The sequence below is a fragment of the Danio rerio genome, chromosome 21, assembly GCF_049306965.1.
Source record: "Danio rerio strain Tuebingen ecotype United States chromosome 21, GRCz12tu, whole genome shotgun sequence".
Classification (NCBI taxonomy): Eukaryota; Metazoa; Chordata; class Actinopteri; order Cypriniformes; family Danionidae; genus Danio; species Danio rerio.
In genome coordinates this window covers 32558473-32586467 of record NC_133196.1, presented here as the reverse complement: position 1 = coordinate 32586467, position 27995 = coordinate 32558473, and the positions used below count along the sequence as shown (strand labels likewise).

Here is a 27995-nt window from a genome sequence, read left to right as displayed (position 1 = left end):
GTGTGCATTTGTCTGTGCTCAGGACCGTGAGGAGTTACCACTGGACCCTGTTTTTCTGCCTGATCCTGTCACAATTTAGCGTGATCAAAACAGAGAAACAAAAAGGTGCGGATCCAAGTGCAGATTATTTATTTACAGTGCAACAAACAAGGTGATCAGAATACAAAGTAACAAATAAACGACAAAACCAGAAACTAAATCAGACGAGGCTCTGGAATAACAAACTCAAACAACTAAACTTAACTAGAAAACAGACGAGACAAATAACACACAAACTAGACTAAGGCAAAATACAAGAACAAGATCAGAATAACAAACTCGGAATACTAGACTTACTGGATACTGGGACAAGGAAGACAAACGACGCGATAACAAACGGTGGAATGATGAAATATATAGTCCAGATAATCAACGGTAACACAGAACAGATGAGATGACAGGTCAGTGTATGTGTTCCGGTGTATGCGCGTGGTATGTATGGAATTGTAGTCTTTCTAGGACGCTGTAGTGCTTTCTGAGTCCTGATGCACTACAGCGCCCTCAGGTGGTCACTGACGGATGTGACAGATCCCTGCCCTGTTGTCTCCTAGTCCTAGCACCGCACTCACTCCTTGCATTTATTTTGATTGTGTCAAATAAATATTATTTTTCACTCGCACTTGGATCCATCTGAACATTTATTTGACTGTGACAGTCTAATGCCGAGTTTAGACTGCATGATTTTCCAACTAGTCGTGTCACAGATGTTTTCACACTGCATGACTATCTGGGCTTGCGTTTCGTCGCTGCTTTGTTTACACTGCAAGATGGTTCGGCTACATGGACATTCACATTGCATGACTTTACTATAGGGAGAATCACCGACAACTTCGTCCAAACTATGTCTCACAGCCAAAAACATGTAGTATAGCCTATCTTTTGTTATTAACTACATAATGAGAAAGAAGCCTTTAATGGGGTAGAACATGTACATGTTTGCTCACCTGGGTTTAAAGGGAATTAGCCATTTCTCCTCAACGTTGATAATAAACTAATTTCTTTCTGTATGAAACATCAAACAGACACGGTTGGTCCAACCTCCACTAGTTTTCCCTCCATTTCGTGGGTCCAAATAAACCGAAAAAGAGCGCTTTTAACTTTTCCCCCAGCCTCCCACTGGCCTGCAGCAGGTATACACACACGCACACACAAGTGAATGCTGCTCTCTCATTGGCTGTAGGCGATCGCTTATGTTATTTTCAGTCAAAACTCAATTCACACGGCATGATTTGAATCGCCGACAGCTCCAGATATTTAGCACGCCAAATCTCTCACAGGCATCAGCGACTTATCGGCGATTCTCTCAGATCGCGTCTTTGATCATTCATACTGTGTGATTGTCACTCACGTGCACGAGCAGCGATTTGCCTGTGATTTCAGGCATTTGTCGGCGATTTCTCAAAACCTGTCGGCGAGCCAAAATCGTGGCTAAAATCACGCAGTCTGAACTAGGCATATGACGTCTTTTTAATGGCAAAAGCCTAGATGCTATATTCAAGGGATGGCAACAATCTTCAAGAATGACGTGTGCTTTCTGTTTAATTCTCGTTAAGAACATTTTATTTGGTTGTCTTTGTGCTTTACCTAAAATTGCACTGGCAATTTTTACTACTCGGCACAGTTTTTGCTTTTCTTTAATTGGCAACAGGCCATACCATTCATTTTAGGTCAATGCTGTCATGAAATTTGCTGTGTTTTATGAAGACATTGGCATCTCATTACTACATTTACAATGGTGTCCATGTAAATGTACTCAGTAAAACTCAGATGATGTCGTGAGCTGTCAAAGACAGTGCATTCTGTCTTGTTTCCCCCTTAAACGCAACTTTTGTAAATCGTCTGCTTCACGTTGCTCTGTCAGAATCCTTGTGAAATATAGCCATGCTTTTGAACGCTTAGTTTAAGCAAATTTGATGAACGAGATCATGTGAATCTGAAGGGAGTCAGGGAGTCACTGTCCTGCGCATGTTCTGTGTGTGTGTGTGTGTGTGCGCGTGCGTGTGTGCGTGCATTTCCTAGAAACAAGAACAAATGCCTAAACATCCGATGCCGTGGTCTGTATCCCTCAAAGTTGTTTAAATGTTTAGAGATGGTATGACCAAAGTCCCTGTAAGAAATAGTCTTTGGTGTGACACAACGCGTACCAGGGCATGCCTTTGATGTACCCGTTGATGCTTCTTACGTCCTTGTCGCAGCACCAGTGGCAACAAACTTAGGCACCGAAATTTATATGCTGATTCAGTGATCCTGCTTGTGAGAGACTGTTCTCACTCTCAGCTCACATCATTCAAAAGAAAAGGTCCACATTGTCCCCCGATAATGTCAACAGACTGGACTGTCTTAGCAACTGGCTAAATGTAGAGGAGGACTAAGCTAAATTGTTTCTACTTTATAATTAATGTTCTCAACTCACAGCAATCCAACTTTTCAATGAGTGCAATTGTTTGTATTCAATACTTTATTATTATTATAAATTTCCAAATTCCATATTTGCAATTCCTGTATTTTGGCATTATTTTGTAGTCCACTTAGAATCCAACATGGAAATCAATTTTTTCTTTATTGGCATTGATTGTTTTGAAATTCACATGGCACTAACAGGCCTATGTTTTTATTTCTGTTATAAATATGGCTGTCCAGCAGGATCTTGATGGTTTATTGTGGGTATGTTGTTTACATGAACAACTCTGTGTTACAAGTTAAACAAAAATTCTAATAAATAATTATATTTTGAATTTAAGTAGTTTTTTGTCTTGCGTTTACATAAAATCTACATTTAAATAGCCAAAATGACAAGTTTCAGTAAATGTGATTAATTGTGATTAATTCAATTCAATTCAATTCAGCTTTATTTGTATAGCGCTTTTACAATGTAGATTGTGTCAAAGCAGCTTCACATAAATGGTCATAGTAACTGGAACAGTGTAGTTCAGTTTTTAGTGCTTAAGTTCAGTTTAGTTCAGTTTAGCTCAGTTCAGTGTGATTTAATCATTACTGAGAGTTCAAACACTGAAGAGCAAATTCATCGATGCGTAGCTCTACCAATCCTGAACCATGCGAGCCAGTGGCGACAGCGGAGAGGGAAAAAAAACTTCACCTGATGGGAGTGAAGAAAAAAAACCTTGAGAGAACCAGACTCAGTTCGGCACGACCATTTTAATTTCTTCGCTGGCCAAAAGTCTTGTGCAGAGCTAATTGCAAAACAAAAAGTGTGTTTAATTAGTTAATTTTTTTTTAATTGATTGACAGCACTAATGTTTTTTAAAACTGGGAATGGTACTGTAAGAATTGAAATATTACAAATATTTTTGATGTCTTTGACAATTCAAAACATGAGCTGAAAACAGGGCCAATTGACCCCACAACCCACCAGGGGGGAATGCGGGAAAAACCAGTTCCTGCTGCATTTGCATCTGAGTCTGCTGAAACTCAGCTTCATCCCCCCAACTCACGCATATGGTCATTTCAATGTTTGAATGTTCTAGATTAACCAAACTGACTTTAACTATCATGTTTGATATCATTTGAAATGTCTCAGTGCGATTGGTACAATGGTCTCATTCTCTCAGAAACAGACATAATCAACACAATAAATATATAACTTCAGGCATCTTTTGAACCACTGTGAAGGGTGTGACTTTTTCCTTTTGTTATAAACACACACCCCCTTCCTTGAGGGAATTCTTGGATTATTTAAGGTCTGAGAAAGGCGCAGGGCGATTCTGCCTAACCAGATAAGCCCATAACATGGAGCCTGCTCCTAGTTATGTATATTTTTGAAGTCAGGTATGCATCTTTCATCTTGGATTTATCTTTGATAATTTGATGTTTTGTATTGATCATTTATGAATTGACTTATTGAATTGGCATAATACATTACCTGACTAATAAATTGTAATGTTTGACCATATTTTGCTCACTCTGTAATTATTAATTCAAGTAGATTACGCTGTATCCTTGTTTCCGCACGTCTTGCGTCAGGTCAGTAGACGGACTAAAATCCAATTGAGATGGAGCATTGGGCACACTAATTGTGTTTTAGGGATCCGGCTGACTCTTGATATTGATTCATGTGTACTTAGGTGGAAAGGGCGATAACTTCCGTCTAGGTCAACAAGGTGTTGCACGACTAACCTAGATTGGGTACCCGACCTTTGTTTGAAGGTAATATTATTCTAAATTAAGTTCATTTGGGAAACCATGGGCTTGGTGAAAACCAAAGTTACTATAGAGTCCAGTAGTCGGGTACATTTATATTAATGCCCTAACCTCTAATTAGAAATGATGATTGTCTTAACTCAAAGGTGTACATCTAAGCGGGACTAACTAAAGTATTTTAGAACGAGCGCGCTGGTAGCGGCCATCTAAAGTATTAGTCAATTTACCTCTGTTTAATATTCAAGACTGACCGGAGTGTGACCGTGAGGGACGCCTTCGGCCGAGGCGATTTCTCTGAGCGACATGAGCACCCGAATGAACGGATGTAATAGTTACTAGTGAAGACAAAAGGTTCAAACATTTATCTAAATTACATATTGATATAATCTTCTTAATGTTTTATGATTGGAGTCAGATAAAACGAGGATAAATATAATATTATTCTAAACCACCTCATATTAAAATTGGAGACAGATATGAGCTAAGTTAATATAAATCAACATTGTGCACTGGAAAGACCGAACATGCAGTGAACCTTCATCCACCAGTGGACACAGGCATTGGGCCAACTGGCTGGACCTTACAGTACGTAAAATGTTTAATAATGTGTGGTTCCTAGTTATTTGGTGAACTATTTTCAAATGGTGAGGCAACAGGGGTTTGGATTTTAATATTTGTTTATTTAAATTTAGAAGTGTAGTGGGGAAAAATACGTTTTTATATACAAGTGCAAACATGTGGAGCAAATTACCAAAATCTGTCAAGGAAATAAAAGACTTAAGGAGGTTTAAAAAACCTATCAAAAGATGATTGTTTGTTGAGGATAATTAGTTTGCATAGTAGATGAGGATGTTTTATTAGATATGTTACTTGATTGTGAATAGGGTTGCAGCTGGAAGGCCATCCACGGCATAAAACATATGCTGGATAAGTTGATGGTTCATTCCACATTCCCTGATTAATAGAGGGACTAAGCCGAAAAGAATAAGGAATGAATAAAGGAATAATTGTATTTGTGAATTATTTTGTTCCTGTTTTAAAATGTGGAGGTCCTGTTTGTTTTATGCATCATCTGTATTTTGAAGCCATACTTTGTTTTATTTAACTGTGAGGATGTCATGTTCACCAGCGAACAACCACCAGATGTCGCTGGTAAACACTCACTCATAAAACTACATATCTGCCTTCTTCTGGACTACATATGCATACATGCACTTCTCCTAGACACTCACACCTGCTCACTCATCCAGCTTGATTACATTTGCACACCTGAGGACTTTCAGAGACTGATTAACACACACTATTTAAGCCACACATTCACCCCTTCAGTTTGCCGAGTCTTGTTTATCTGTAAGGTGACATTACAACGCGTTATCCTGGTCTTGTTTTCCCGTGTTTTGTTCTTAGCCCTGTTTATCCTTGTCATCCTGTTTCGCCGCCTGCCTTACAACCTATTGCCTGTTTACTGACTACGATTCTGGATTTTCTACATATATCTGTTTGCTCCCGTATTGACTACTGCTTGCCTGACTGTGAATAAACCTGCACATTGGATCCTACCTTCTGTTGTGGTGTTACTCCCCGGCGTTACAAAAGACTCGGCCACAAAATGGATCCAGCAGGAATTCAACTCATGCGTCTTCGTCAGGGAGATCGCCCCATCGAAGAATACGTGGAGGACTTTATTCAGGTAGCCCACCTTACAGCTTTGGACAATTTGTGCCAGATGATATTTTTCCATGGCGGGTTATCTGAACCTCTGTATTCATGTATACCACTGTACGAACCCCACTGGACATTGGAAAAATACATTGATCTTGCACTGCAAATGAGTGGGTCTCCTTTCACTGTTGGCAAGGTGGAGGACACCCCTAAATATTTTTTGGGGGGGGGGCAAAGGACAGCAAGACCCGCTGGCAACGGGGCTTGCTGCTCATTCCACCACCACACACCCAGCTCAGAAAATGGCCGCATCTAGTCCTCCAGCTTACAAGATGGCTGCTCCAGCTCACAAGATGGCCGCCTCTAGTCCTCCAGCTTGCAAGATGGCCACCTCCAGTCTTCCAGCTTGCAAGATGGCTGCTCCAGCTCACAAGATGGCCGACTCCAGTCCTCCAGCTCACAAGATGGCCGACTCCAGTCCTCCAGCTCACAAGATGGCCGACTCCAGTCCTCCAGCTCACAAGATGGCCGACTCCAGTCCTCCAGCTCACAAGATGGCCGACTCCAGTCCTCCAGCTCCCAATGTGGTCACAACCAGCCCTCCAGCTCACAATGTGGTAAGCGCCAATCTGCCACCTGCTCACAAGATGGTTTCCTGTTCCTTGTCCGTTCCTGCCATAGTTCCTGTTTCAGTTCCTGAAATACCATCACCTGAGCCACCAGAATGGCCACCACCACCTGAGTTACAAGAGCTGATGCCACCACCAGAGCTGCCACCGCCAGAGCTGCCAGACCCTCCAGAGCTGCCAGACCCTCCAGAGCTGCCAGACCCTCCAGAGCTGCCAGACCCTCCAGAGCTGCCAGACCCTCCAGAGCTGCCAGACCCTCCAGTGCTGCCAGACCCTCCAGTGCTGCCAGACCCTCCAGTGCTGCCAGACCCTCCAGTGCCGCTGCCGCCAGAGCTACCAGAGCCACCTGAACCTCCAGAATGGCCGCCGCCGCCTGAGCTTCCTGAATGGCCGCCGCCTCCTGAGCTCCCTGAATGGCCGCCTCCTGAGCTCCCTGAATGGCCGCCTCCTGAGCTCCCTGAATGGCCGCCTCCTGAGCTCCCTGAATGGCCGCCTCCTGAGCTCCCTGAATGGCCGCCTCCTGAGCTCCCTGAATGGCCGCCTACTGAGCTCCCTGAATGGCCGCCTCCTGAGCTCCCTGAATGGCCGCCGCCGCCTGAGCTCCCTGAATGGCTGCCGCCGCCTGAGCTCCCTGAATGGCCGCCGCCGCCTGAGCTCCCTGAATGGCCACCGCCGCCTGAACTCCCTGAATGGCCGCCTCCTGAGCTTCCTGAATGGCCGCCTCCTGAGCTTCCTGAATGGCCGCCTCCTGAGCTTCCTGAATGGCCGCCTCCTGAGCTTCCTGAATGGCCGCCTCCTGAGCTTCCTGAATGGCCGCCGCCTGAGCTTCCTGAATGGCCGCCGCCGCCTGAGCTCCCTGAATGGCCGCCGCCTGAACTTCCTGAATGGCCGCCGCCTGAACTTCCTGAATGGCCGCTGCCACCTAAGCTTCCCCAATGGTCGCAGCCTCATGATCCAGAGCCTCCGCAGCTCCACGCTCCAGGCCCTCCGCAGCTCCACGCTCCAGGCCCTCCGCAGCTCCACGCTCCAGGCCCTCCGCAGCTCCACGCTCCAGGCCCTCCGCAGCTCCACGCTCCAGGCCCTCCGCAGCTCCACGCTCCAGGCCCTCCGCAGCTCCACGCTCCAGGCCCTCCGCTGCTCCACGCTCCAGGCCCTCCGCTGCTCCACGCTCCAGGCCCTCCGCTGCTCCACGCTCCAGGTACGCCCCCGCTGCATGGTCCTGGCCCTCCATCCCTCCCCCAGTTCCGCCTCCGCTCCACCTCCCGCCTGAACAGTATTAGGAGTGTCTGGAAGCCACTCCTTAGAGGGGGGCTCTGTCATGTTCACCAGCGAACAACCACCAGATGTCGCTGGTAAACACTCACTCATAAAACTACATATCTGCCTTCTTCTGGACTACATATGCATACATGCACTTCTCCTAGACACTCACACCTGCTCACTCATCCAGCTTGATTACATTTGCACACCTGAGGACTTTCAGAGACTGATTAACACACACTATTTAAGCCACACATTCACCCCTTCAGTTTGCCGAGTCTTGTTTATCTGTAAGGTGACATTACAACGCGTTATCCTGGTCTTGTTTTCCCGTGTTTTGTTCTTAGCCCTGTTTATCCTTGTCATCCTGTTTAGCCGCCTGCCTTACAACCTATTGCCTGTTTACTGACTACGATTCTGGATTTTCTACATATATCTGTTTGCTCCCGTATTGACTACTGCTTGCCTGACTGTGAATAAACCTGCACATTGGATCCTACCTTCTGTTGTGGTGTTACTCCCCGGCGTTACAGAGGAATGCAATGGAAACAAGCCCAGGGATTTATTGTGTTTTTATCCTCGACAGTTTTTATTTTGGCGAAACAGTGACGCAGTAGGTAGTGCTGTCGCCTCACAGCAAGAAGGTCGCTGGTTCAAGCCTCGGCTCAGCTGGCGTTTCTGTGTGGAGTTTGCATGTTCTCCCCGTGTTGGCGTGGGTTTTGTCTGCGTGCTCCGGTTTCCCTCACAGTCCAAACACATGCGCTATAGGGGAATCGATTAACTAAATTGGCTGTAGTGTATGAATGTGCATGTGATGGGTGTTTCACAGTACTGGGTTGCGGCTGGAAGGGCATCCACTGCGTAACATATGCTGGAATAGTTAGTGGTTTATTCTGCTGTGGTGACCCCTGATGAATAAAGAGACTAAAGCCCCGTTTACACTAATGCGTTTTAGTTTGAAAACGCATAAGTTTTGCTACGGTTACGCCATCCGTCCACACGATGCCAGGGTTTTTGAGCCCTGAAAACGGAGCATTTTGGTAATGCTGGAGCGGCTGTTTTCATTCTAAAATGCTGCTGCTCCGTCTCAGTGTGGATGGGGGAAAAACGCAGACATCTGAAAACGGAGGCAGGGCTGCTGAGATTCGCTACTTGATTGGGGCTTTTGTATCATTGCGTATCCTTCCCTTATTCACAAAGCCCCAATCACATGACTATAACACATGGCTTTAACGCTACCAGAAGACAACAGACCAGCCTTCACTGTAAACAACAACATGGACACAGAAATGGGTCACGTGCTATACGGACGGAGATATGTTCAAAAACGCTAGGTGAAACGCTAGTGTGGACGTGGATCGTTTCTGATCTAAAATGCCGTTTTCAAACTAAAACGCATTAGTGTAAATGGGGCCTAAGCCGAATGAAAAATGAATGAATGAATGAAAGATGAAGTCATTTCTCATAATCTGTCTGCTGACTCTCCTGTGTGTGTGTATAGATGGCTGGATCAGCTGTAACTCTGTGCTGTTGGCTCAAGTCGGTCTTGCATGAGCTGCAGGGTCAGAGCTGCTCTCCGACTGAGCTCTTCTATCAGGGAAACGCTCAGAGTGTCCGCGAGTGGCTGAGCATGGCCATCAGCAGAGCTCTGCATCAGGGGGAGGACAGTCTACTGGAGAGATCTGCTGCTTCCTGCAGGTACCACACACACACACACACACACACACATCATCATCATCATCATCATCATCATCGTCTTAAAACAGGTTCTTGGGAACTCGGGAGACTGCGAAAACACAAAAGAGATGGTTGCCTAAACTTCAAAAGACATTCCTGTCCCCCCTTCCTCCCGAGACACACAGACACACAGGGACACACACACAAGGCTCCCGACGCTGAAATGGACTCAGAACTCCTGAATCAGCCCATAAGTAAATGTTATGTGTTTGTAAACTTTGTATTTAATTTCGGACTTTTCTATCATGTGAATCTCTCTCTCATGCCCTTTTTAAGACACTATACCAGCTAAGAATGTGTGAATCATGTTGATGTATTTCTTAAAACTGTCGTGTTTAATACCGTTAGGTTTCTCCTGCCATTTTACAACACATGATGCGTAGCGCGTGATCGTAATCTATACAGCTTAAATGATTTAATGCTCTGAGTTAATGTCTCTTCGCATGCTTTCGGACGGACCCTTATTTTGCATATTAGCGGTCCAGAGACAAAGAAAATCTCCCGCTCAAACTTTGCCAGGAGACCATTGGTCAGTCAGTAGTTGACATGCCACCACAGTTTAAAACCCAGCTGCGCGCACAACTCTGCGCAGAAGATCCAAAAGAAGCTTTTCAAAAGGTGCGCCCCCATTCGAGGCGGCAAACCGCATTTCTGTAACTGCATGGCTCGTCCGAGCCCACGTTTTCTTATTTTTTTAGCAAAGTAAAACTCAGTTTAAAGTTGCGATCATGTATCCTCCGACCTGCATTGCAAACTCCACGCATCAAGAAAGGACAGATTTAATAGACGAGACCCACAGAAGAATCAAGATTTCGACATTCTGTTGAAGTCTATGAGAAACTCACACCTGAGCAACGCATGAGGCTTCAGTCTCCATGTGAGAGGCGTCTTTAAGCTGCGATCACCAAAAAATCCTTTTATATAAAGTATTAAATACGTTTCAACAGTTCAGTACTTTCTCCTTGTGTTGTTTCATTGTTATTACACAAAACTCATATTTTTTGGTTTTGTTTTATGTTTATGTTTGTATTGTTTGGGTTTTTACCAAAATCAGGTTCAATTCAATGTCAGCAGCTCTTATAGTAAAACATGACGTGTTTAATACTTATTTTCCCCACTGTACATTTATTTTATTTTAACAGTGATCTGCATTATTTTGCATTCTCTAAGTGAACAATCAGATTCATTAAGACCATTCCTGCTGACTTTAGCTCATATCTATATTTCTGTCCACAGGCGTGTCTCCCCCTCCTGGAGCAGTGCTGGTGTTGCACTCGTTGCTTCTTGAGTTTCCATTGGCGATGGTTTTCACTGAACAGCTGCTAACCTACAGTGTAGGAGAAACCATAGAGCGCTCTGAGGATGAGCTGGACACGGTGCCCACTTCTGTGCTCATTCAGGTCGTGGAGCTGCTAGGTGAGATATGCTCATTTAATTTGCTCTTGAGTTTATACAACCAGAGGTGTAGAAAATCAATCCTGGACACCCCTGCCCTAGACATTATATGTTGCATTCAACACATTGCTGTTTTGTTTATTTCTACAGTTTGTTTTCCTTTTCATTAAGTCTTTAAGGGTCTTAAATGTGCTTTTATAATGTCACGATACTGGAATTCGGTACCAATCGATACTGAAGTTTAAAAAAAAAAAACAGGCTCATTCTGAAAGCGTAGTCCCATGGACATTTCTGGAGACCGCGAAATACGTCCCGGGAGGTAACTATTTTTGCACTTTTTGTTTTCGCGAATCCACAAGAGGCTGCTGTGTTTTTCAGATCTCAAATTTCTTGAGTAAGTTCTCCCGCTAGTGCCGTTTGCGCCCGCTGTCCACGCGTAAACCCACCGGAGGCCACTGTTGACCGACCTGACTCTCTGTCTGACTGAATTTCTAACTGGCCAGCTGACCAATTGACTGACCCACCCTCCTCCTTCCCTAAATCCAACCAGTTTTATCGATTGAACCGCCCACTCACTTACTTCCCTAAACTCAACCAATGATTTTCAAAAGCCATTCAGAAAAAGAAAAGCCCTCGTCTGATTTTTACCATGTTTTTTGATTTTACCACATTCTCACCCTGTTATTCACTCATTCATTTTATTTTTTTGATTCTGTTTTTGTTTTACCTGATTTCTGGAACCGCTTTTCCCTGGACTCGAATCTCGTCATCATCGTCATCCTGGTCAACTCCTTTCTGGCGTCTCAAGTCCGTTGACGTACACGATGAGGTAACTGGACAAACTGGTTGCGGTGGGAAAGCCCTCCACAGTTAGCGTTCGTTTAAAAAGAATTTAATGCAGCCATACCATACGTACCTCCGGCTACATAATTCGCGGTCTCCAGAAACGTCCACGGGACTATGTTTTCAGAACGAGCCTGTAATGTTGTTTAAAAGCGTCCATTTCACGCTAACATTTGAGCGCCATTGAGCGTGTTCTTAAACAGCGCTGATTTGCCATTGTGGTCACATGCTCAACAGAAATGACTGCAATTGGCCGTGAAGGTCATCAGTTTACCGAACTCACCGCTGTTTACTTAGTGTAACCACACATACAAGGACACTGTGTTTTAAATTCACATCCATCAGCTGATTTGACTATAAGCTGACATATGAGCAATCCGCTGATGAATCACGGCTTTAAAATGCTCCAGTGTAACACAGATATCATATACAGTTATTTTGAACACTTTCTATAGTGCTTTATGAAACTTCAAAGGGTTTTCTTTAAAATGATACTAAATTTTTGCATTTACACCTCTGCGTGTGGATTTTGGAAGCTTTTAAATTTGGGTAGGCAAAAACCAGGTGGAAATCCCAAAATAGCACTGGGTTTAAGAGGCTAATGAAATCTTATTGCTAAGTGTGACCGATTAAATATTTAAAGCTGCAATCTTATACATATATTTATTTATTTATTTATACATGCATACAGTTGAAGTCATTTTTTCCCCTTTTTTTAAAGTATTTCCCAAACGATGTTTAACAGAGCAAGGACTTTTTCACAGTATGTCTGATAATATTTTTTCTTCTGGAGAAAGTCTTATTTGTTTTATTTTAGCTAGAATAAAAGCAGCTTTTTTTTTTAAATCACCATTTTAAGGTCAATATTATTAGTCCCTTTAAGCTTTATTTTTTTTTATAGTCTACAGAACAAACCATCGTTATACAATAACTTGCCTAATTACCCTAACCTGCCTAATTAACCTAATTAGCCTAGATAAGCCTTTAAATGTCACTTTAAGCTGTATAGAAGTGTCTTGAAGAATATCTAGTCAAATATTATTTACTGTCATCATGACAAAGATAAAATAAATCAGTTATTAGAAATGAGTTATTAAATCTGCTATGATTAGAAATGTGTTGAAATAATTTTCTCTCTGTTAAACAGAAATTGGGAAAAACAATAAACAGGGGGATTAATAATTCTGACATCAACTGTATACACATACATACATACATTATTTCTAAGTATATACAGAAGATTAATAAGGGATATAATGTGAGAGGTGAATTTAGGAATTTTACACCCGTGAATATTATTATTTTATCAACTCTATTCAGTCAAATATAAATCACTCTTGCAGGTAGGTTTAGTTCTGTGACCGAATATCTTCAGATAAGAAACTGTTCCGCACTCAATCCTTCATTAAATAAACTGAAGCAGCTGAGGAGACAAAGGTTTCTGCTAAAAGCTTCTGTAAACCAACAGAAACTGGTTATTTTTCAATAGATGTATATGTTAAAACTTTAAAAATACCAACACACACACAGAGAAAGTCAATGTTTTCAGATTATTTTATTGGCTTGACAAATGTTACATATGTATCTCCAAAGCATTTGTGATGCTTACATTAAATAGGACATATAAAAACAATTGACATAGTAGTGGTGGTTTTTCTAATAAATAATAATTAACAGCACATTAACAATCATCTGTAGGATAAAACAATAGTAATAAATAGTTTATCTAATAGTCAACAGATTAAGATTCATTTATAAACAATTTAGAATCCTGTTTGTGTGCGCACACACGCGCTCCCAGCTGATGGTTGCTTAGCAACGACAGTCATAGAATGTGTTCTATAGTAGTTCTATGTTAAAACAGCTCATCTCAGTTTGCCAGCATTCAGGACGGTGACTTGGTAAATCACACAGTTACTGTACGAATTGACAAATCTGTGATTGTGAAGGACTCGTTCGCTATGGATACTCACTATAATCAGTCTTCAGACAACCCTCATCACGAGTGGTCATCGGTTGTTCTGACTTTGGACCCAGATGTGGACGAACAAGAACTGATTGAGTCAATGAAACAGTTCAGCCAAATCCACTCTTTGGATTTTTCTTTTGATGAAGACACTAATTGCAGACACATTTATGTGACTTTTGAGCATTCAGGACGGGACCAGCAACCAGATCCTGTGGTCCCCACGAGCCGCTTTATTGAGCTGAAGACACTGCTCGTGAGCAATCTGCACCCAATGGTCACCGAACAACAGCTTATTGAAAAGTTTGGTGCATTGGGGTCCATCTCGACTGTGCAAGTGTGCAGAAACAACATCATCTCTCCTGCTTATGCCTTTGTGACTTTCCATCATCGACGTGATGCAGTGCGAGCACAAAAAGCTCTGAACTTCACTGATTTACTGAATAAACCTCTGATCATCATGTGGGGTCCAGACAAGACAATTGAGGTCCTCTCAGATAATGACAGCAGCTCTCCAAGACAAACAGAGGAGAGAGAGACAGCTGGAGAAACAGAGGAGAGAAAGACCAGTGGAGAAACAGAGAGAAAGGCCGCTGGAGATACAGAGGAGAGAAAGACCAGTGGAGAAACAGAGAGAGAGGCCGCTGGAGATACAGAGGAGAGAAAGACCAGTGGAGAAACAGAGAGAGAGGCCGCTGGTGAAACAGAGGAGAGAGCGAACAGCGAGTCTTCATGGGGAAGAAGGATCTCCAACAATGTGAAAAGTGCTGTGAAAGCTGCGGTGAGCAGTCCAGCAGCCTGGGTCGGAGTCGGCATAGGTGTCTGTGCTGCTTATGCCTACTTCAGGAGCAGGAGCTAGTGTGGACACTTTCTAAAAGGTAATTTCATCTCATTTAAGTGACATGACATCTGACTAAGCTTAGTAACACTTCTGGAACATGCTGTATGTCACACACACATATGTATATATAGAATTCTCTGTGGGTCAGAGGTCATGTTAATTCATACTCAAATTCAGCTTCATTTAGACATCGACACTGATTTTCTTGACTCTGTTCTCTTCCAGACGAGAAGGCCTGCCTCACGATCTCCACTCATCATCCCCAGAGTGACCAATCACTGCTCCAGAAAGAACTTGATTTCCCCAGCAGGCCAAACACTTGCAATAAATGTGAATTGAATAAACTGTCTTGTGTGTGTCTCATTCAGCAGTAAAGCTCAGCCTTGTAATTTATATTCATCCAAGAGAAGCATAATAGCACTTTGTTCCAGACACAGAAGTAAACAATAGGATTTTCTTGACATCTATTGATGTGTTAGACAATAACTTATAGACCGTTTGAGAAGAAGGACTGCATCAAAGAACAATCAAATGTAGAATTGCAAATCAGGATTTCAATTATAATGTACAGTGGGTTCTAATAATGTCTGTACAGGAAGATATTCTGAAGAATGTCGGAAAAAAGCAGCTGTTGACTTCCATAGTATTTTTCGTTCCTACTATTGTGGGTTTTTTCTGTACCACTTTATTTTGATGGTTAGATCATCTTTATTTTGAGTATTAGTAGACTGTCTGCTTAATATCTGCTGATTCTGCTCCTTCAACAGACATTTAACTGACTGTAAGAAACTTTGCAAGTGCATGTCAACTTACCCTAACCCCAACCCAACAGTCTAATGAAAATTAGTTGGCATGTACTGTAGATACAATGTAACTTAAATTCGACAAACTGACCATCAAAATAAAGTTTGGCTGTTTTTCTTTTACAACATTTTTCAAAATATCTTCTTTTGTGTTCAACAGAAGAAAGAAATTCAAGGTTTGAGACCACTTGTGTGTGAGTGAATGATGAGTAAATGTTCATTTCTGTGTGAACTGTCCCTTAAACGCTGGCTTAAAATATGTGATTTGTTTAAGAAATGTGGTTAAACATGCATGTTTCAGTGAAAATGATTTGAAGTATATTGTATGATGTAGATATTGACTTGTTGCCACTTATTGGCCTGAAGTGATACTGTCTTAAAGGGGGCCTATTATGCAAAATCACTTTTATAAGTGGTTTAAACAGTTGTGTGACAGCAGTGTGTGAATAACCAATGTGCAAATTACAGGGGGTTTGGGGGGTTTGACCCCCTCCAATACCGCTTGAAAGCCTCTGAAGGACTTTAAAACAAGATGTATGAGAGGTGGGTCAGCACGTTAATAGTAAGAAAATGCTTTCTCTGATCTATGTCCTTATTATTAATAATAAAAAAGTATAATGTAAATATAGATTTGAGCGGTTCATAGAGTTGTAAATGCATAATCGTGCCAATCAATGCTAGGAAAATATCATTCAACAGTCTGAAAATAGCAGCTCTTGAGGACCAATACCATCTCAAGTATACACAAAGTACATTTCTTGTAAAATACTGTAAGTGTTTTTATCGGCATGTAGCCTAATAAAAAAATAAAAATGGACACATAATTTGTATAGTTTGACCTACAGTAACCTCTAAAAGTCACTAAATATCCCTCAAAACACTGAAAACTTATGCCCAGAGATGGGTTGTGTCTGGAAGGGCATCCGCTGCGTAAAAACTTGCTGGATAAGTTGGCGGTTCGTTCCGCTGTGGCGACCCTGGATTAATAAAGGGACTAAGCCGACAAGAAAATGAAAAATTTAATTGTTATTTTAATACATTCATACATTTAGTTCTCTAAAGCATGTATTACCAAACTACTAGCAAAAAGTTGGTACTACTACCCCCCACAAATGCACATGCATTGATTTCTGACATGTTAAGTGGAAATTACTTGAAAGTACATTGTAGTTCGTCATAAAAGCATGTTACTGTATACCACTGTAATCAGGCAACATATGAAAGTATAGATAGCTTAAAACACTCTTGTCAGCTAATCACATTTAATTTTGTATTGAAACTTTTATTTAACTGCCGTTTACTACATTTATATTCTATACTTATTAAGTATATTTTAATATATTAGCCGTTGAAGAAGTGTATTATCCCTGTGAAATATTTCTCTAGTGCTGTTTAACAGAGCAAGGACATTTTTCATGATGTTTCTTGGTAAATATTTTTCTTCTGGAGAAAATCTTATTTGTCCTAGTTTAGCTGGGAAATAGGTCAATAATATTAGCCCCCCTATAATAAATATATATTTTAATTCCTTTCACTTATATAGCATTTTTCTGGACACTCAAAGCGCTTTACACACATTTTTGCTGGAATCTCCTCATGCACCGCCAGTGTGCAGCATCCATCTGGATGACTTGACGGCAGCCATATTGCGCATCAGCTGATTGGTGGAGAGGAGAAAGATTAAGATTAAGCTAATTATAATATGGGGATGGTTAGGAGGCCAAATTTGGCCAGGATGTCAGGGTGAAACCCCAACTCTTTTTCGCAGGACATTTTTTTTTCTCTTTTTCCTGGGATTTTTAACGACCACAGAGGATCAGGACCTCATTTTAACATCTAAGCAGTATAGAGACCCCGTCACTTTACTGGGGTGTTAGGACCCACGCAAACCACAGATTAAGCACCCCCTACTGTTCTCACTAACATTACTTCCAGCAGCAACCTAGCTTTTCTATGTGGTCTCCCATCCAGGTACTGACCAAGCACAGCCCTGCTTAGCTTCAGTGGGCGACCATGTGGGAGCTGCCGGCTAGCTAGCTGTTTGATTGGCTACAGAATTTTAAGTTCGTTTTACAATGACTTGTCTAATTGACCTAATTAACCTAGTTAAGCCTTTAAATGTTGCTTTAAGCTGAATACTACTATCTAGAGAAATAGCTAAGGAAATATTATCCGCCGTCTCCATAGAATTATTAAAGAATTATGTATAAGAGTTGTTTTTGAAAAACTATTTCACAAATGGGCAAATGATTTTGTATTTAGTTGTATATTCCTTAGTAAGAATCTAAAAGTAAGTGATTGAAAATAGGGTCGGTGTGCACATCCTACGAAAACTTCAAGCAGGTGCTCGATCAAATGTGTGAATGATCTGCTTTTATCTCGATGTTTCTCAACAGTGCCAGAAGAGAAGTTTTTGAAGCTGGAAGTTTTCCACAAGTTTACTCTAGACAGAGCCAAGCAGGACATCCGCAGTGTTTGGCGGGCGATCCTGGCCTGTGGATATGACCTGCACTTTGTTTGCAGGTTTTAAAATGATCTTTGGCTTCACCACATCAGCGCTCACATCACACATATCACAGAAAAACAGGCAACACAAATACATTCAATATCATCACATAAACCACATTAAAAACTCAATTATTAATGAAATTCTAATGGCAGTCGGCACAAAGGACATTTGATACACAGTTTTCGTTACTTGGGGCAGTCTAATACATCTTTTTCTAGGCAAAAGCCTAGATCCATTGATTCCCGACATGCTCAAAAAGCCAGCAGAAAATGGAGCTTTGAGATGGACTTTGCATTGGTGCAGATTGTGAACCGTCTCAGCCGTCACCTGGCCATCACTCCTGCCCGTCTGCATCCACATGAGGTTTACCTGGTCGCCAGCAAAAATGGCGCCGATCCTGAGGTTGCGTGTCTGTTAAGCAAGTCCATCTCTGTGTTATCTTGTTCACAGATGAAGAGTTCAGATGCAAAAGCCTGTCAAGGGCTGTTTATTATTATTATTATTATTATTATTATTATTATTATTATTATTATTATTATTATTATTATTATTGTTATTGTTATTGTTATTTTATACAGCTGAAGTCAGAGATATTAAACCCCTGTATATTTTTCCTGCAATTTCTGTTTAAGGGAGAGAAGATTATTCCAACACATCCTAATCATAATAGTTTTAATAACTCATTTCTATTAACAGATTTCTTTTCTCTGTGGCATAATGACAGCACATAATATTAGACTAGATATTCTTCAAGACTCTAGTAATCTGCTTAAAGTGACATTTAAAGGCTAAACTAGGTTAATTAGGTTAAAGTTATAATTAGGCAAGTCATTGTATATCAGTGGTCTGTTCACAATCAAAAAACAAATATAGCTTGGAGGAGCTAATAATATTGCCCTTAAAATGCTTTTAATCTAGCCAAAACAAAACAAATCAGACTTTAGAAGAAAAAATATTATAGGAAAAACGGTGAAAAATTCCTACATCTGTTAAACATCGTTTGGGAAATATTTGAAAAAGAAAAAAGGATGGATGTGCAGTGAATGTGATCGTGTCCCCACAGGTGTCCCAGTGGAGAGTTTGCGTCTGCTACCAGAACAGCATCGGCACGCTTCTGTGTGAGGCCAAAGGTCAGTATTCAAATAACAGGCAATCAAATGTAATTTTAATTATTGTTAATCCGGTAACACTTTAGAATAATGGTCCACTTTTTAATGTATTTAGTAATGTCGACCAAGGATGAATAGTCTTGTAGAGTATTTATTAATCATTGTTCATCATTTACTATTGCATTATTTATTCATTCATTTTCCCTTCGGCTTAGTTATGGAAATAGATTTGTTTCTTTTTTTTTATTCAATCAAAAATATTTAGTTGTAAAGAAAAATTAATCACGTAGTAATTAAAAAAGAAAAGATTTCAAATAAAAACAGGTTTAATTAAAAAACTTATGTCAATGATAATAAAATATTTTGGTGACAAAGTCACTAAGTTGGCAACACTGCCGGTGACTCCGGTCTAATCGCGAGAAAATGTAATGGGCGTGGCCAACCTGTGACCGCAGTCAAGATTGGCCAACAGAACATGGTTTTTCAGAAGATCCCGCCCACTGAGCTGCAGTCTTCAACTCTCAAGTAAAGATTTTAGATCCGCAAAAAATGAAACAAAAGCAAAGGCAGAACTAATAAGCACACAATTAATTAATCTGGTGGTAACTGCATAAAATGGCAATAGTTAATTTTTTGCAGTGTAATTTTTTTATTTTAATGTTTTTTTTATTATTTGAAATCTTTTATTTTTTAATTGCATTGTACCTAATTTTGGTCAAAAACTTCATGTTTGTTTGAATAATAAAGACACAAAATTAACCTCAGCGTACATGGGTTCAAAACTTTCAAACTCACAAGCAAAACATTTCAACCCGCAAGCAAAGATTCTAGATGTGCAATAAATGACAGCAGAACAGTCTGGAAAATCAATGAGTGTGCAATGAAAATTGTGGAAACTGCATAATAGGACAAGTGTATTTAGCCTTTATAGTGAGTTTGGAATAATCCGATTGGCTTACCAATGATTACAGAGAGACCAGCCGCGATCAATCATATCACATGCTCTTCTCGAGTCTAGTTTATGCAACTTCACTTAGTGTGTGTGTGTGTGTGTGTGTTTCAGGGAGCTGTACTGTACTGTACTGTCTGTACTGCCGCATGGCCCTCCTCAACATCTTTGCCCCCAAGAGTCCTCACACATTCACACACCTCTTCCACATCCCTGCAGTGCGTGACATCACACTTGAATATCTGCAGCTCCTGTCCAATCAGCTGCTGACTCCACCTCTGCCAGGTGATGTCATACCAATATGTTGATGAGCACTATTTTACATGCATAACAGCAATGTTAGAAGATTTATAAGAATAAAGTGACAAGATTTTAAAATACTTTTTGAGAATTTATTAATATTTACTAATGAGCAAAAATGATGTAAATACACATATTTGGAAATTAAGATTTTTTAAAAGTGTTTAAGCATATTTTAGCTCTTCACTATAAGGTCCCATTAGTTAATGCATTAACTATCATTAAATAACAAAGAACAATACTTTTGTTTTACACTATATATTAGTGTTTATTAAGATGCTAAATGTCATGTTTGAGGGAAAAAGTTTTCTTTTATTTGAAATTGAAGCATTATTTAAATATTTGTCGTAAGTTTCCTTGATAACAACAAGTTGTTGAAGCATTTGTGTTTTTAAGCACTCTACAATAAGCTCCCATTAGTTCCCATTAGTTTTTTCACTTGACATGGATTAGAATGTTTTTGAGGTTACTTTTAATGTACAATGTATAATTCTAATGCATAATTCTAATTTGTTAAATCCTATTTCTTAACATTACTCACAGTTAAAGTCAGAATTATTTTGCCCCCCTTTTTATTTTGTTTTAATTTTTTTTTCAATATTTCACAAATGATGTTGAACAGAGCAAGGAATTTTTCAAAGTATGCCTGATAATATATTTTATTCTGGGGAAAGTCTTATTTGTTTTATTTAGGCTAGAATAAAAGCAGTTTTTAATTTTTTAAGGTCAATATTATTATCCCCTTTAAGCTATTTTTTGATAGTCTACAGAACAAATCATTGTTATACAATAACTTGACTATTTACCCTAAGCTGCCTAGTTAACTTGATTAACCTAGTTAAGCCTTTAACTATGTCACTTTAAGCTGAATACTAGTGTCTTGATAAATAGCTAGTCAAGTATTATTTACTGTCATCACAGCAAAGATAAAATAAATCAGTTATTAGAAATTATTTATTAAAACTAGTATGTTTGTAAATGTGTTGAGATATTTATCTCCGTTAAACAGAAATTGGGGGAAAAATAAACAGGTCTGCTAATAATTCAAGGGGGGCTAATAATTCTGACTGTATGCAGCATTAACAGTAAGGACTTTTTGTACTGTATTTATGTTTTTTTGTTTGCATGATATGTGTAACGACCGGGGGAGGGAGTGACAGATACAACTGAGGTAAGATCCAACATGCAGGTTTGTTCAATGTACAAACAGGTATATGTAGGCAAATCCAGAGTCGTAATCAAAGTACAGGCAATAGGTTGTAAGGCTGGTGGCTAAACAGGATAACTAGGGTAAACAAGGCTAGGATCGAGACACGGAGAAACAAGATATGGACCCGGAGAGTGGAGCTGCAGTGGCCCTGGATCGTGCGACAGCGGAGGACCTGGAGCGTGGAGCTGCAGTGGACCTGGATCGTGTGACAACAGAGGGCCTGGAGTACTGCGAGGAGCCGGCAGGGCTGGAGGCTTGTAGGGAGCCGGCAGGGCGAGGAGTTGGGCTGGGATCGGCAAGGCGAGGAGTCTGGATGACGCTGGCCGGGCGAGCTGTCTGGATGGCGCCGGCAGGGCGAGGAGCTGGGCTGGGACCGGCAGGGCAAGGAGCTGTGAATGTTCGGGAAGCTGAAGCGGCGGCGGACACTCGGGAAGCTCAGGCGGCGACCATTCGGGCAGCGGCGTCGACTCTGGCTGCGGAGCTGGCTGCGACGTCGACTCTGGCTGCGGCGTTGACTCTGGCTGCGGCGCTGGCTGTGGCGCTGGCTGTGGCGCTGGCTGCGGCATCGTCTCTCGCTGCGACGCTGGTTACGGCGTCATCTCTTGCTGCGGCGCTGGCAGGTCTGGCAGCTCTGGGGGGTCTGGCAGCTCTGGAGGGTCTGGCAGCACTGGAGGATCTGGCAGCTCTGGAGGATCTGGCAGCTCTGGAAGATCTGGCAGCACTGGAGGGTCTGGCAGCTCTGGAGGATCTGGCAGCATTGGAGGGTCTGGCAGCTCTGGAGATGGCCTTTCAGGAACAGAAACAGACTTGGGACTGGGTGCCATCTTGTGAGCTAGCTGATTGGGATGAGTTGCAAGCCCCGTTGCCAGCGGGTCTTGCTCCTCAGTGCCCCCCCCCAAAAACACATTTAGGATTTTCGTCCCAACTCGGCTATGGTGAAGGAGGATCCACTCATTTGTAGTGCCAGATCAATATAATATTTTAGCGCCCAGTGGGGGTTGTGCAGTGGCATGTAGGAGTACAGTGGTTCAGCAAGTCCTCCGCGAAAGAAAATCATTAAACACAAGTCACTCATAGATGTCAGATGTGTCAGTTCAATGAATTTCTCCACGTACTCCTCAATGGACCTAGCTCCTTGACGCAGGCGCATGACTTGAATTCCCGCTGGATCCTTCATGGGCCGAGTCTTCTTTAACGATCGGGGGAGGGAGTGACAGATACAACTGAGGTAAGATCCAACATGCAGGTTTATTCAATGTTGTCAAGCAAGCAGTGGTCAAATCGGGTGCAAACAGGTATATGTAGGCAAATCCAGAGTCGTAATCAAAGTACAGGCAATAGGTCGTAAGGCTGGCGGCTAAACAGGATAACTAGGGTAAACAAGGCTAGGATCGAGACACGGAGAAACAAGACAAGGAGGAAACGCATTGTAATGTCATTATGGCCGAACTCACATCAACAGTATGCAATAAGGGTCGAATGGCTGGCGGCTGACAGACACAGAGTGATATAACAGGCATGGATCAATGGCAGGCGGCGTGGTTCAGAGTCCAGATATCAGGCGTGGATCGAGGGCAGGCAGCTTGGTTCAGAGTCCAGATACAAGCAAGGTTCGGGGCAGGCAGAAGGCAACTCAGAGTCAGAAACAGTCAGGGGTAATACACAGGAGATCAGGCAAGGGAATAACGCTCAGAGATGTTAGCCGTGGCAGAACAGGGAGCGTGGGCCGTTGGCGGGATTGATAACAGGTGTGTGCGCAATCAGTTTAAGTGGATGATGTAATGCTAAAAGTTTGGAGATGGTGGCCTCTGCTGGCCAGCGAGGTAAGATTATTTATTAATCATTTAAAAGGAGTTATTTTGTTTTTAGTCCACATCAGCCCAGGTCCATGAAATAGTAAATAATATTAGCAAATACTGTTGGTTTTAAAAGTTATGATAGTACAAGTTGAAATTATGATATTATTATATATATATATATATATATATATATATATATATATATATATATATATATATATATATATATATATTTAAAATAATTATGATGAAATTATCAGATTAAAATAAATTATTATGGGCGAAGCAGTGGCGCAGTAGGTAGTGCTATCGCCTCACAGCAAGGAGGTCGCTGGGTCGCAGGTTCGATCCTCGACTTAGTTGGTGTGTCTGTGTGGAGTTTGCATGTTCTCCCGCGTGGGTTTCCTCCGTGTGCTCCGGTTTCCCCCACAGTCCAAAGGCATGCGGTACAGGTGAATTGGGTAGGCTAAATTATCTATAGTGTATGAGCGTGTGTGTGAAAGAGTCTTTGAGGATGTTTCCCAGAGATGGGTTGCGTCTGCGTAAAAACTTGCTGGATGAGTTGGCGGTTCATTCCGCTGTGGTGACCCTGGATTAATAAAGGGACTAAGCTGACAAGAAAATGAATAAATAGTGTATTTTTTAGAACTCAACAAATATCTTTATGGACAGTATACAAAAAGATTAAAGTTAGTATTTATTTGTTTATTTTATTTATTTATTTATTTCATACATATGGCTTTTGTGTTTTATAAAATATGAGTTGATAAAAATATTAGACGTGCATAGATAAATAGCATTTTGATTGAATGTAGTGGGCCGCTCTGGATTATAAACGCATGAATTATGCTACGGTTAAGCCATCCATCCACACTATGCCGGAGTTTTCGAGCGCTGAAAACGGAGCGTTTTGGAAATGCTGGAGTGGCTGTTTTCATTCTAAAATGTTGCTGCTCCATCTCAGTGTGGATGGGGGGAAAACGGAGACATCTGAAAACGGAGGCAGGGCTGCTTGAGATTTGCTACCTGATTGGGGCTTTTGTGTCATTGCGTATCCTTCCCTTATTTACAAAGCCCCTATCACATGACTATAACACATGGCTTTAACGCTACCAGAAGACAACAGACCAGCCTTCACTGTAAACAACAACATGGACACAGAAATGGGAGCATTGTTAGCACTATTGTCTGTTTTAGGCGCCATTGTGCAGTTAAACTCTGCCTTTTTACTACAGCAGCTGCTTATATTTGCAGGGTTCGTACGGGTGCTGGAAATCCTGGAAAATGCTTAATTTTTAATTTAGTGTCTTCAAGGTTAGAAAAGTTCTTGGATTTTGGACAAAGTGCTTGAACCTGCTTAAATTTAAAATTGCAGGGTTCGAAATTTGTTAATGTGTGCTAATTTAGAAGACATTCACACAGAATGCATATTTGCATCTAAAAACACCCAACGCAATGCTCAGGAACAGTTTAAAACTTGCTGCAGTAAACAAAGCCTGCAATGAATAAATAAAATAAAAAAAATTAAATAAATACATACTAAAAATTAACATTGATGAAAGCTTGCAAACTATTGTTTCCATATTTGGTGACTGATTTTCAAAACAGATGACATAGGAAAAGTTCATTAATTTGCAGCAAGAATATTCTCAGACTCATAAAGATTTAATTTGTTACATGAATTTTGAATAGCAATGCACATGAAATGTTATGAACGACTGGTCATGAAAGTTTGGTAGTACGCCCAAACTAAATCTGACTGTAAGCTCATTTTTTGAGAGATCAGCTTTAGGTAAGAGTCCAAACTTAAAGATACTTTAACCAATAACTGAACTTTTTATTTTGTTAAATTTCTTTAGCATTTTAAGGTGAACTATCCCAATAAATATATGCTCCAAAGTATACAACAATTTAAGTTGAAATGTTATATTGTGTTTTATTAAAATAGCACAATGGATTTAGATGTGAAAAAGTACATACAGCATATATATAAATGCAATTTACCATGCTAAAAAAGTAGAAAAATGCACCTTGAAAGTGCTTGAAAAGTGCTGGAATTTGAAGCTGGAAAAGGTGTAAGAACCCTGTATTTGCTAGAACGCGCATGCCCAGAGTGCGCGGATGGTCATGTGATATACGTTTTTGGTGGCGTAGTGTGGACGGAGATATGTTCAGAAACGCTAGGTGAAACGCTATTGTGGACGTAGATCGTTTTTGATCTAAAACGCCGTTTTCAAACTAAAGCCTAGTTCACACTAGAGGATTTTAAGCCTGATTTGAGTGCTAAATATTCCAGAGCAGTCGGCCGACTCAACCCCACGTGTGGTCCGATGTAGTGACGAGCTGCAGCCAATGAGAGGGCATATCAGCATGAGCTGAATGCCTGTGTGCTCAGGAGCTCAACAGAAACATCTGTGATTGGTCAGAATGGGCATCAACGCACTCGCTTTATTCTGTGTTAACACAGACATGAGAGTAAGCTTTATTAACAGTGGAACTAGAATTCTGTAACTATTAGAATTACCAAACTGCTCATTCTGACCGTTCTCATATAAAACGCCATATTGTCACAACATATTTACATTCAAAGCTATTATTGAGATATTAAAATTAAGCTTTGAATGTCTGGCATTATATTTAATGACACCATTAACCTAAAAATATAATATTTTTTTGGTAATACAGCCTATAAATATGTAGTTAAGATATTAGAACACGCAAAGGTCTTGGCTTTCATTTTCACTTTTAATCAGGAGCTATTTCGCGGCACAGAATATGCTGTTTTGAAAGATATCTGAAGTAAATTGATGTTTTTGCCATCAGAAAGTTTTGTTTATGTTAGTAGGAAGTTGCTAGGCAAAAAAATGCACATATATTTATGTCAGAGCGAAAAGTATCAGACATGCATGCAATCATTTTGACCAATATGGTAATTTAAGGCAGAAATGCTCAGTTCTTTACTGTTTTGTAATAAAAAAAAATGACAATGTCAGAAAGAAATACACTGATAGTTAGAAAACAGCAGGGTGTTATTTGTTAGTTTTATTTCAAAGAGTTATACAATTACAAAAATTAAAAACTCTCTGTGTATCTGTCCACTTGAACCTTGCAGATGAGTGATTAATCTCCTGATAAATTAGCTGATTTGACAATGTTTTTAAATGCTTTCTCCAAAGCTTGAAACGCTGTCAGTGATGTAATCAGCACACAAGCAGCCAATAGTGTTTAGCTTTTTCTGACGACTCCTCCCTCTAAATTTTATTGGCTGTGGTTTGATAGCTTGAATGAGCTGTTAGGGAATGAGTTGTTGTCAGATCATGTAGTGTGTGACCCCACTCTTGTGGATCATTCACAGAGTGTTGCATAGTGTGACCACCACAGAGATTAAAAGACACAAAGTCAAGTCATGTAGTGTGAACGGCACAGCGATCTGCTGATGTTTAAAATCCTGTAGTGTGAACTAGGCTTAAAACTCATTAGTGTATACGGGGCCTAAGCCGAATGAAAAATTAATGAATAAATGAATGAAACATGAGCTGCAGTGTCAGAGCTGCTCTCCGACCGAGCTCTTCTATCAGGGAAAAGCTCAGAGTGTCCACGAGTGGCTGAGCATGGCCATTAGCAGAGGTCTGCATTAGGGGAAGAACAGTCTGCTGGAGCTCACCAAACAGATCTGCTGCTTCCTGCAGTTACCACACACACACACACACACATACACATCATCATCATCGTTTTAAAACAGGTTCTCGGGAATTCGGGAGACTGTGAAAACACAAAACGCGTTGCATGACCTTCACATTTGAAGTTTAACACTTCATAAACATCAAACATATGTTTTTTTCAATTTACACTCACCGGCCACTTTATTAGGTACACCTGTCCAGCTGCTTGTTAGTGTAAATTTATAATCACATGGCAGCAACTCAATGCATTTAGGCATGTAGACATGGTCAAGACGATCTGCTGCAGTTCAAAGCGAGCATCAGAGTGGAGAAGAAAGGGGATTTAAGTGGCTTTGAACGTGGCATGGTTGGTGGTGCCAGAAACTGCATTTCAGAAACTGCTGATCTACTGGGATTTTCACGCACAAACATCTCTGGGGTTTACAGAGAATGGTCCGAACAAGAGGAAATATCCAGCGAGCGGTCAGAGGTCAGAGGAGAATGGCCAGACTGGTTCCAGCTGATAGAAAGGCAACAGTAACTCAAATAAGCACTTGTTACAACCGAGGTCTGCAGAAGAGCATTTCTGAATGCACAACACGTCCAACCTTGAGGCGGATGTTCTGCAGCAGCAGAAGACCACACCGGGTGCCACTCCTGTCAGCTAAAAACAGAAAACTGAGGCTACAATTCACACAGGATCACCAAAATTGGACAATAGAAGATTAGAGAAACGTTGCCTGGTCTGATGAGTCTCCATTTCTGCTGCCACATTCGGATGGTCGGGTCAGAATTTAGCATCAACATCAATAAAGCATGGATCCATCCTGCCTTGTATCAGCAGTTGAGGCTGCTGGTGTTGGTGAAATGGTGTGGGGGATATATTCTTGGCACACTGTGGGCCCATTAGTACAGCCCTGTATACTAAAGTATGTACATGTTTGTATATTTGGCGAAAATATGCTTAACATGTTTTTTTGCTGAATACATCTTCTCTGTACTCCAGAGTGCGCCTGAGCAGTTCACGCTGGAAGAGATTCCCATCACCGAGTCAAAAGTCAGCATGGACGTCAACTTTTCCTGCTCGTCTCCTGCAAAGAGAGTCAACTCAGCTGCCGCAAAGA

The 27995-nt window shown here is 41.2% G+C and overlaps 2 protein-coding genes across 2 annotated transcripts; both read left to right on the top strand.

Moving 5' to 3' along the window:
• Window positions 1-19: 19 nt before the first annotated feature.
• On the top strand, window positions 20-27995 carry LOC137488869 (uncharacterized). Its single transcript, XM_073936039.1, has 9 exons — window positions 20-105; window positions 9250-9446; window positions 9515-9679; window positions 10722-10901; window positions 17730-17856; window positions 18073-18244; window positions 18906-18972; window positions 20015-21371; window positions 27878-27995. The coding sequence occupies exons 3-8, from the start codon at window positions 9649-9651 to the stop codon at window positions 20206-20208; spliced, it is 771 nt and encodes a 256-aa protein (XP_073792140.1). The 5' UTR covers window positions 20-105; window positions 9250-9446; window positions 9515-9648; the 3' UTR covers window positions 20209-21371; window positions 27878-27995.
• On the top strand, window positions 10802-14874 carry LOC559538 (uncharacterized). The gene is made up of 2 exons (XM_021469181.3): window positions 10802-14567; window positions 14756-14874. Exon 1 carries the CDS (start codon window positions 13685-13687, stop codon window positions 14546-14548), a length of 864 nt encoding a protein of 287 aa, XP_021324856.2. The 5' UTR covers window positions 10802-13684; the 3' UTR covers window positions 14549-14567; window positions 14756-14874.